The sequence below is a fragment of the Camellia sinensis genome, chromosome 1, assembly GCF_055761805.1.
Source record: "Camellia sinensis isolate YWXY chromosome 1, ASM5576180v1, whole genome shotgun sequence".
Taxonomy (NCBI): domain Eukaryota; kingdom Viridiplantae; phylum Streptophyta; class Magnoliopsida; order Ericales; family Theaceae; genus Camellia; species Camellia sinensis.
In genome coordinates, this window is record NC_138961.1 from 146,156,241 (window position 1) to 146,167,323 (window position 11,083).

General features: G+C 38.8%; 1 protein-coding gene across 1 annotated transcript; it reads right to left on the reverse strand.

The window, feature by feature from the left end:
- On the reverse strand, positions 1–6,263 carry LOC114305822 (granule-bound starch synthase 1, chloroplastic/amyloplastic-like). Its single transcript, XM_082915207.1, has 9 exons — positions 6,144–6,263; positions 4,018–4,069; positions 2,480–2,626; positions 1,497–1,568; positions 1,302–1,402; positions 1,067–1,176; positions 689–932; positions 406–582; positions 1–291 (listed from the first exon to the last, which is right to left on the reverse strand). The coding sequence occupies exons 1-9, from the start codon at positions 6,261–6,263 to the stop codon at positions 55–57; spliced, it is 1,260 nt and encodes a 419-aa protein (XP_082771333.1). The 3' UTR covers positions 1–54.
- Positions 6,264–11,083: the final 4,820 nt, after the last annotated feature.

An 11,083-nucleotide genomic window follows, 5' to 3' on the forward strand; every position in this document is an offset into this window, starting at 1 on the left:
AAAATCAAATCATGAAAGAATGATCAATTTAAGCAAGTAATTGTGCATGATTCATTAAGTTTTAAAAGCAGCAGCCAAACGGGGAAAAACAGGGTTTACCGATCCATATCTCATGGCATGCAACTGAATGAGACCACAAGGTTCAAATCTACTAGGGAGCAACATAAAATCAGACCCAACAATAATCATGTGGGCCAAGGGTACGTTGAATTTTGCCACTCCTCTGGCCTTGTCGGGATATATTATCTCGAGCTGTTCTAGCTGCTTCTCCATGTATTTCTTGCCAGTGCCCTAATAGAAAGAGCAAATCCATTTCACAATTCATACCAGAAAAAAGCGACAAATAAAAGTTCTCTTTAAAAAAAAAAAAAAGTTACCTAAGAAAAAAAAAAACACTAAACTTACAAGAACTACAATCTGAACATTCTCTCTAATGAATTTAGGAATGGCAGCCGCTAGGATATCCGAGCCTTTCTGCTCTTCTAGTCTACCAATGAATCCGATCAAGGGGATGTTTGCGTCCACAGGCAACCCAACTTCTGCTTGAAGTGCTTCCTTCAAAAGAGGCATTGCAGCCATGACCTAAAAAAATCACAATTGTAATATGCTAAGGCTTTTTAAAGCCACAAAAATATTGAGAGATTAATGGAAAATTAAGACAGTGGAAAAAGAATTAGAAGAATCTTACAGTTGTGGCATTATATTTGACATCAATGTATTTATCTGTACATGGATTCCACTCCTGGACATCCATGCCATTGACAATACCAGTTATACCGGTCTTACGAATGATGTTATCCAATTCCACACCCTTATCTATACCAGAAACAAGTTCCTGGGCATAGTATGGGCTCACTGTTACGACCCTGTCTGATTCTAATATTCCACCCTTCATCCAGTTAATTTTCCTTCCCTTGGCAGGCTTGTCATACCTGCAACATGCAAAAACTTGTCATAACTTGACAAGAGAAAAAAATTTCTCAAACCATAGCAGTTGGAAAATTCCATCCGATGTTAAGACATCTCCGGTAATAGCAATTTCAAATACTCAAATCTGCATACATACCCATCAATAAAATCAAAAGAGCCCTTAAATTGTTTCGGAAGATTGAGAAGAGAGAAGTCTGCAAAAGGAAATCTCCCTCGGTAGGCAATGTTATGGATGCAGAAAACAACCTGCCATCATTTGTCAGTACTAGTGTTAAATCCCAACAAATAGTCCTTGTCATTTGGCTAAAATTCTTCTGTTTTAATTTTATTCTTTGCCTGAAATTCTTAACGACGTAATTGAGCAATCTTACTCTGGCATTCTTGTAGATCCCCATAGGTTTGTACTTGGTCTTCAGATAACATGGAAGAAGAGCAGTGTGCCAATCATTGGCAATGAAGACAACATCCTCCCCTGCATTTGTACGAGACAGATATGTTACACCATTTATAATAGAATGAAAAATAAATAGATAGATAAAGGTACAAACTTTGAGAATGGAACATACCATAAGGTCCAGAGAAATATTTATTGTTGTTTAGATTCAAAATCCTTGGTGCCTCCAAAGCAGCCTGAGTTCAAAGTATGGATTCCAGGTTCCATTCAGGAATAAAATGAAGAATCTTGCAACTTTCTGTTACAATGCCAAGGTACAAACACGAAGGGCAATAGAGGATTTCATATTTCTTATTTTTTTATAAATACTGAATGCAATGGGGGATAAAGCCTCTGGTAATATTGACTGCAGCAAGGATAGCCTGGAAGCCAACTTCAGAGTTAGGGTAAACAAGCACATGCTACAAATTTCCTTCATGTGTTTCTATTTGCCAGTGACATCAGCTTATACTTCAACATACCTTATAAGAGATGCTCAATCACCTCTCTAATAATCAATTAGGCATAAAAAAATTTTTATAATGGCTTATTTATTAAATTTTAACCTTCAATTATCTTTTTAGGATTTGGATGCATTTGGATTTCTCGAGGTTGGAGCTTTAACATTGAATGAAGAAATTTCAAACAAAAGGATTGGAACTTGCTGATGGGATCTATCAGAGTAGCTGCCAAATGACGAGTATGAACCTTCTAGAAAAGAAAAATTAGCATATTTAAAATTGGTCAATTATTGTCCTGATCAAACTAGGAAGTTTATTTGAGTTGGAGTTAGGACACAAACTGAAAAAGTTTGTTTTAGTTACAAGGAGACATTAACTTTGCAACATCATTAATCCCATAGCTCTTTCCATTCTTTGGAGCTCCAAAGAGCTAGCGGGTTGGGCTTTTTAACAATCTTCCAATGTTATTCTTGTTTCTTTCATCTTTTCTTTTCTTTGAAACATGACAATGACCAAACAAACATAATAAGAAGTTTAGTGTGTAAAGGAGTCAATCCTATCTCTCAATGCAAATGTTTCTAGCTTCTAACTATAGAGTTCCCACAAAGAAATCCCAATATAGTAGCAAAGAAAAACAAATTATTAGGTACTATACCTTTGGTTTTTGAGTACTGCTCAATGACATCATCAACCAGGATATCAAAGCTTGGAATATATCCATGAAGACCTTCTGAAAGACCAAATCCTGGATAATCCATCGCAAAAACTCCATATCTAGAAAATACTAACTTCCTAGCAATTCCTGTAAACAATTCCATAAAACAGTTACATTCCATTTGTCTCACAATATGAATCTACTTTCTAATATATGTTACGAAGTACATGCCTTCAGCCAAGAATTGCTTTGGGGGAGCAGGTTTTTGGAAGCCAACTTTTTGTGAAAATTTCCACGCCTCTAGAGTTCACTCCATATGACTGCACCATAGAATCTCAAATGATCATCACTGCATAAATATTCATGTATACAAACTCAAAAAGGACTCAGTTTCAGTTGCCCTTCTGTATAGATTTATGATTAACCAAGAAAGCTCTATGGGTTACTATAGAAGCAAAACAAGTCAAAGTTAAAAGTCATCCAAACATAATTCCAGAAACAATATAACTAAAACTCATCGATGTTTTTAAATATCTAATACTGTGAATGAAGAATTAAAAACTTGGTTAGAAGGAAAGTCTATTGACCATCAAAATGAAAATTAGGCTTCTGGGATTTACCGGATGTACAGTAGCCAATGAAGGCCGCACATTCAAATGATTTTCACAAGCTGTTGTGCCGAAATTTCTTTCTTATTTAATTTTATTTATTTATTTTTTTGGCTCCAAGTAGTTAAGCTATGAAGCACAGACACGGATATGAACATGGGACACGGTGATTTCAAAAAAAAGGGAATACAGATACAGCGGGAGACACTGCAATTTTTTTTTAAAATTTATTTTTTACATATATTTGCTATGTAGATCAATATTATGTTACCAAACAATCAAAATTAATAGAAACTAACATCAATTCAATATATAAATAGCTAAAGTAGAAATTTTCAGATTAATCATAAACCAGAGGCTTCTAAGTTGCACGACTTACACACAAGATCTATTCAGATTGACTGCCTAAGGGTGGTGCTACACTCATGGTCATCTCTAATCTTCCATTTCTAAGCCCAAGGATAAAAGAATGTGAAACACCGAGATCAAGGACTACTAAGTAGCTAGATATATCACAGTAGCATCAACTAAGATATGGACTAAAGTAGAAATTTTCATTCCATAGTTTAAAAGGTTCACAAAGTACGGGACGGTTTACAACAATTGAGGAATTAGAGAAAAGGTCGTCTACGCCTATCTGTACTAACATAGACAATTTAAAATTAGCAGTTCATACAATGCAAGTTAACAAAGTAAAGTAGCAACCTAGTTTTTCTACCCGTACAGCCCTAATTGAACAACTTAGGATAGTCTCTCCGAACTTTGGACTCTAACTCAAGTGGACTTTATCGGCTCCTTATCATAGGCATGAGAAGTTCTAGCTGATGTCCCGACATCCTACAAGGGAAAAGGTAACCAACTCAATTGTGGTAGGGGTACTACAAAAAGATTGGGTTCACTAACCATGAAAAGGAGGGTCCTAACTATTACCCAATGTCTCAAGAGGTTCTAAACCTATGCTTTGATTCCAAATAGTGACGCCCTAAAATTTTAAAACATCAAGTGTAAAAAAAAACAGACAGATGAAGGAAAATTTTAATCTAATAAATAAATATAATAATTAAGTACAAGTTATTACAAGTAAAATATGCATGAATGCTACCAAAATTAGGTGGCTAACCTATAACCAAGACGGCTTGATCGCATATGGGTCATGTATCCATATAAACAAGCAAAAGAATAAATATAAAAAATAAATACTACTAGCCTTTCAAAGTATAGAAACATTGTAGGAAATGCCCTCATGATCACTATGGCGAATGCTTTGCTACCCTCAGGTTTTTCTCTTTTAAAAAATAACTAAGAAACCTCATTCCCTCTCTCTCTCTTACAAACCCTAACTATTCTTTCTTTCTTTGCTCTTTAGGAGGGAGAGGACGGTGCTTTTAACCTTCCTCTCGCCTCCGTTTCTTTTCCTATGGTTTTTATCACCATACTAACCACTATTGCTCCTCTTGTCTCTATCATTGACTTGCCATTGAGGAAGCTTTCAAATCTTGACTCAGATCTAATTCATGACCAAGATTCGATGTTGTTAAACGCGTTGTTATACGCTAAGTAACCACCTCAAATCCAGAATGTTTTATTTTATAATGTAGAGACAGGGATTAAGGTACCAAAGCTACTGGTTGCGACAATGAATGGATCGTGAATGTGATTGGTATTGTTTGTTTGGTGGTAATCATTTTTTTTTTGTTTTTTTTGTTTTTTTTGATGTTGCAATAATAATCTCTCTCCATGTAGAGGTTTCCTATTTTCATGGAGGTTTTCTTCCTCCCTACATGGAGGTTTGTTTTTTCTCTATGTGGAGACTCATATCCTCTCAGCTTAGAGGTTCTCTTTATCCCTTTTGAGATTTATTTTGTACTTCGATGTCCTTTATTGGATGAATTATTGTCGAATGTGCAATATATTAAGCCTTATGCTTTCCTATCAAAAAAATAAATAAAAAATAACTCCTGTGGGTGTTAATTTTTTACCACACAACCAAACGGGGAATTCAGCTGGAGAGCACTGGCAGAATAGATTAAGCCCGAACAACCTGTCACAGAAAGATAAGAATCCGGCGGTGATTCGTCCACCCGGGGGCACTCCGACGCTTAAGTTAGTAATCCAAATATCTCTCAAAGATAACAAATTGTGCTTAACTCACAATATAGAACTTACTGTTCACAGTATTTCACACATACCTGAGACCTACGAGGGTGCCCTACTTTTATAGCCAGCATTGACCTGATCCCTGTAGAAGCCTCATTTCAGTGGACTCAGGCTCAATGCTCATCCTAGACTCTCAACTAGATAGGGATAAACTTCCTAAGAGCTTTATCTTTATCCAGACTGAGATCCTCTCCTGTTCTAGGACTCTTGTCCCTTATTCGCTTATCTCGGATTCCGACATCTCCGCAGATAACCTTGGCCTTACCGAGATCACCTCGGCATCAGGACTAGGCCACGTGGCACCTCGACTGACTCTTCAGCGTCACCTTGGCCATGTGCTTTCATTCACAAAATATGTCCCCATAGTTGCCCCCTAGGTTCTATTACCTCGGCAATCTGAGGTGATGGAACCTATATCGCTTGTTCATATACTATGTTGGCTAAAATTTATTCCTTCTCCACGATCAAGATCATTACTTGTCGGCTTCAAATATCCAGCACTCAATTGTCCATTTTTATTAGGGATCAAGAACCAAGAACCAAGTTATTTGAGTATCTTAACCGAGATCGTTCTTCTAGTCGACGTTTTTTGCTTCATTAATCAAGAATTCCAAGAGTTTTGTCTGCGCATGAGCTATCACGTACTGTCTTCCCAACCGTTTCCTACACACGTCGTTTCCTCACTGGATCGTAGATGACACGCGCTATCAGGTCGCGTCGCCTTTGCGCACGCCGCCTGACAAGCATGTCGTCCAAGGCTACTTCATTATATTTTGCCGTCTTTTTGCATTTTTGACAAAAATTTTCCTTCTCTCTCCGTCTTTTCACTTTTGTAATTCACAATTTCCCTCGTCTCTTAGACTCTCTCTCTCTCTCTCTCTAACATTTCTCTTTCAAACCTCCATTTTCAAGTTCTCAAGCTTTGCAATCACTCCATCCACTGCTTTCGGCAAAGTATTCATTACTCTGCTTTCACAATTGTCATCATTTGACTCCGACGAGCATCTCTCCATCATCATTTCCTCAGTTTTACTTGGTAAGTTTCCGATTTCTTCTTTTCAATTTTGGTCTCTAACTGTTCTTGAATATGATATTGTTATGCAACTTCTTGTATGTCTGTTAAAATGCCTCAAATGTTGCCATTAAATCCACTTTCTATTTTTCGTTTATTCTCATGTTCTGGTCATCATGAGTCACTTCTGGTTTCTTGAATCTTCACTGTGCTTTGAAGTTCATCATTTAGAATGTCAAACGTGCTTGTTTGCGATTTGTGTTGTTCTCTCTATCTCTGTGTCTATATATACTGTTCGTGGTTCTTGCACACACATATGCACTGTTCATGTGTTTGATGCTTTAACAGTTTGTCACTGCTTTTGACTTTTGCACATTCGTACACACCTACTTAGTGTTCTTGAATCTTCATTGCTTTCTTGAGTCTGAATCATGTTCTTTTCTGTTTCTCTTTGACTTGTTTTCCAGATTCTTGCCTTCGATTCTTGTTTCTGTAGTTCTAGGTTTGGGGTTTGCTTTAGAACCCACACACTTAGGAAAAACTGAAAGAAGTTTTCCCTTAGATCTTTAGAATCCTTAACCCTTTGTCTTTAGGATTTAGCCGAGGTCTTTAACCCCTTGTCAAGCTGTTTTATCAAAATTATGTTTACTGAACCCACTCTAGCCGAGATAATGGGCATGTTTAGGTGGAGAGTAGACACCCCTTCCAAACTTGAGTACTTTAGGCAAGAATTTTCCATTCTAGCCGACGTTCAACTCCGGCTGGCTGGAAAGGATGACTCTATCATGCCTGGGACGGACTACATACCCGTTTCCATAGTCTCCATAGTTGAGGGCAAAGTCAGGTTTCCTCTAGACATTCTTTTTTAGGGAAGTCCTCCATTACTATAAGCTTAACCCCATGCAACTGGTCATAAACTCCTTTAGAATCATCAACGGCATTGCCGAGTTGGCACGCCGACAGAATGCTAGAATCACACTATTCGACATCTAATACTGCTACATTATGTGTGGCCTAAAAATCAACTCCGGCTATACATACTACCTCAAGCCGAGATCGACACAGTACAAGTTGATAGCTGACATTCCAGATATCAATAAGGGCGCGACCAATGACTACCTGATTGTCTCGGGCAATTGGGAGTTTGTGCCTAATGATGAGCTCTATCTTTACCCACTGGTCTGAGAAGTTTTTAGGGACGACAAGGGTAAGGACGTAGTTCCTCCCACCCCAAAGTCCCATTTTTTATTACTTTATTTAGCTATCTTTCTGTTTTGTATATTCTAACATTCTCTCTTTATCCTTGTAGCTATCCCTCAGCCAGAGAAGAACTTTCACCAATCCTACGTGCCAAGCAAAGACCTGATTCGACTTCTCCGCCTTTTTATCGACGATTGCAAGGCCCCACTCCTTCTCAATTACATATTAACATATCAGAGCCCTATGCCCAACGTTCCTCAAAAAAGAAAATCTCCCCCTTCTGCCATAACTCCCCTTGCTGCTTTATCACCTAGGCCAGATCAGGCCTTCACATCCAATCCTGCAGACCAACCATCCACTTCTACCCCCAGCTAATTCCTCCATCCCAACACTAACGCCGTCGCCAAGCTCCTGCAAACGCTCCCGCCTACAGGACTCGAAGCAGGAGACGCCGAGGTCTTGAGTTTTCAAAGTCCGACCCTTTCAATCCGCCAATTGCTCTTCCAGCAATTCGCTTCGGCACCAAGGTTACTATCACAGCGACAGCCGACGAGATGGGACGCAAATCAGCCATCTTTGAAGATCTTCTTGCCAACCTTCCTGGGGCTGTGACTATCCAGTCCTCTTCTTTCCCATCGTAGTCCAAACCAAAGCCTAAGAGAGTGAAGAAGGCTAAGGCTACAGTGACTCAGGTTGATTTTGAGGACACTGTGCCAATCTTAAAGCTGGCCGAGATCGGAAAGAATACATCCACTGCTGAGAAGAGGCCAGTCGAGGCCACAACACCCGATGTCTCCCCAACAAAAACTGAGGTCAGATCGCTCCAAATGTAGCAGCAGCTTTCCTCGTAATATGATCTGGGTGCCCCGAAGTCATGGTAGAGGGCTGACCTTTGACAGCCGGCGACAGCGCGATCCAGGACGTTGAGGTCGGTGCCGCCCTATTAACGGCCGTGCTCCTACCCGAAGACATGAATCACATGGCCGACCTGCATGAGTATGAGAACTTCGACCTGATGATGCAACACTCCGTATTGGTAAGTCTCTTCCTTTACCATTTTAAGGCTTTTCAATACTTAGTCAAATTTCACTAATCGATTTCTCTTTTTGCAGGCCATCCAGCATGCGCATTCATACGCGGTTAAGATCGAGATGACGAGAAAGGAGTTGGTTAAGAAAACCCAAGAGGTTGCCAAGTTCCTGTCCTCGTTGAACCACGCCGAGGCCAACAACAAAAGCCTGCTAGATCAAGCCAAGGCTGTGCAAGACCAAGCTGAGGCCACTGCCGAAGCCGCCAAGGTCAATGTTGAAGCCGCCGAGGCTGACGTTGAGGCTACCAAGGTCAAGGCAGCTGAGTTGGAGGCTAAGCTGAAGGAGGCCGTTGAATCCAAAGATGTCGAGGTAAAAGCAGCCGACGAGAAGACTTTCGAGGAAGGCCAGGCCGTCGTTCTAGATCAGTATAAATAACAAGTCAATCAGGCTTGTAACTGAGGTTATTACTTCAGCTGTATGGCGGCGCTTAATCAACTATCTATCCCAATGGACTCACCCCTTCGAAATATCAGCCAACTCCAAGTGAGGCCTCCCAAGAAATTTGTTGATGAAGCCGACAAGGATGATGTCGATGCTGATGACGCTGATGATGGAGAGAATGCTGCTAATGGGGCCAAGTCCTTAACTTTGAATGATCAAGTTTTGGACTTGACTCAAGACAAGGAGGAGGATGAGGTTCTCAAGAGCTCTTCTCCAAAAAAGACATCCTCTGAGGCCGAGGTCCAGGCGGCTGAGAAGAGTTTAGATTAGACCCTACTTGAGATAGACGTCAAGATCGTGGCAGAAAAGGAAGCAACACTGCCAATCGAGGCTGACACATCGCCAACAGCTGAAGTTGAGCAGTCAGAGACCCATGCCAATGTCCCCGACAGTTAGGAATTTTCTTATTTGTATTTTTTCCTTTCACTTGTAACTGTTTGAACAGTTTTTAAGTTTCACTTTGGCCGACATGCCCTTTTTGTCTTTGTAAATGAACAAGTTCTCTTTGAATACAAGCATGCCTTCTTTCTTCCTTCCTAAGTGTTGAATGCTTTGCTTCATGTATGCTCACTGCTTTCCTTTTATGCACGTTTGCATACTTAGAATTTTTTTTTGCATTTCTTCAAAGTACACCTTGACTGTGTAATCGCTTCGGGGCAGAGTACCTCGGATATAAACCTTGAATGTTTATCTCCGCCAATAATAAGAATAACACAAAAAATATCTTGAAATACTTTTACAAGTGCTATTTTTTAAACTTATTCAGTCAAGTAGTGCTTCTTTACTTCCACTTGTTGTCTTCTACTAAGACTTCAACCTTTCCATCCTTCCAAGCTTGACAGGCTAGTTGGTTTTCTCGGGGAGTAAATACCTCGGATATCCCTTTCACGATTACTTCGGCTAACTTATAAATTTTTTTTTCTGAAATTTTAACAAGTGTCAAGCCCACTCTTTATTACCTCAACCAACTTCAACTTTGTAAATTGTTCTGAAATTTCAACAAGTGTCAAGCTCTCAAGCTTATTTACTCTAATGTGAACCTAAGTTCCACTTAAGTTCACGTTAAGCATCTATGGCCTTTCGCCGAAGTCAGAGTCAAACAAAGACTAACTGAGGTATTTGTAACAACCCTTATCCGTAATTAGCCACTAATCCGTATTTAATGATGTTAATGAGAGGATTAAAATAAATTATGTGTTTATTCTGCACTTTGTATGATTTTGGCCTTCTATCTGTTACTTATAGAAATATTTGTTTGGAATTCCACTTTAATTTGTAAATTGAAAGCCATATTGGCATCCGAAATCGAAATTGATTACGTCAATATGTTATTTGAAATTTTTAGAACCATATGGAAAATTTTATTAAAAATTGATTCAGTCTGATTAATTAAGTCATGTTTGGTTAGTCTAATATTCTAGTTAATGTGTTTTAGCACCATAATATATATATAAGAGCCTTAACTCATTTTGAGCTCATTTCTTTCATCTCCCTTAGTGCACAAATCTGGTGAAACATTTTAGAGAGAGAGGGAGCACAATTCTAGAGAGAGATAAGAAGAGATTAAGGAGAAATTGAAGGCTATAGCTTGAATTGATCAAAGATTGTGCTAGAACAAGAGTAATTCAAGACTTTAGGTAAGATTACAACCTCTAGATTGTGCAACTAAGTCATTTAACATGAAATTTCTTCAAGATTATGAGTTGATGTGTATATTGAGCTTAGAATAAAGATTTGAGTTGCAATTCATGCATGTATGTATATTTTCTCACAAATTGAGCATGAACTCCAAGAATTCTCTCATGCATGTTTGAAATTCATCTTAATTTGGGAAAATCATCAAGTTTCAAGTTGTTTTGTGGTGTTTGATCATGTTTTGAGAAGTTTGATACAAGAAGAATTCATGTATGTTGTGTTCATAAACATTCCTGAAGTTTAAGTTAAAATTGGGAACTTTTGGCAAACCCTTGGGCCATGATTTTATGAAATAATCCGTAATTCTTCATGTTTTACAAGTTTACTATGTTATCTCAAGTTTTGGGGCCCAAGAGATGTGTTTTGAAGGATGGAATTCGAGTTTTGAGCTTGAAGGTGC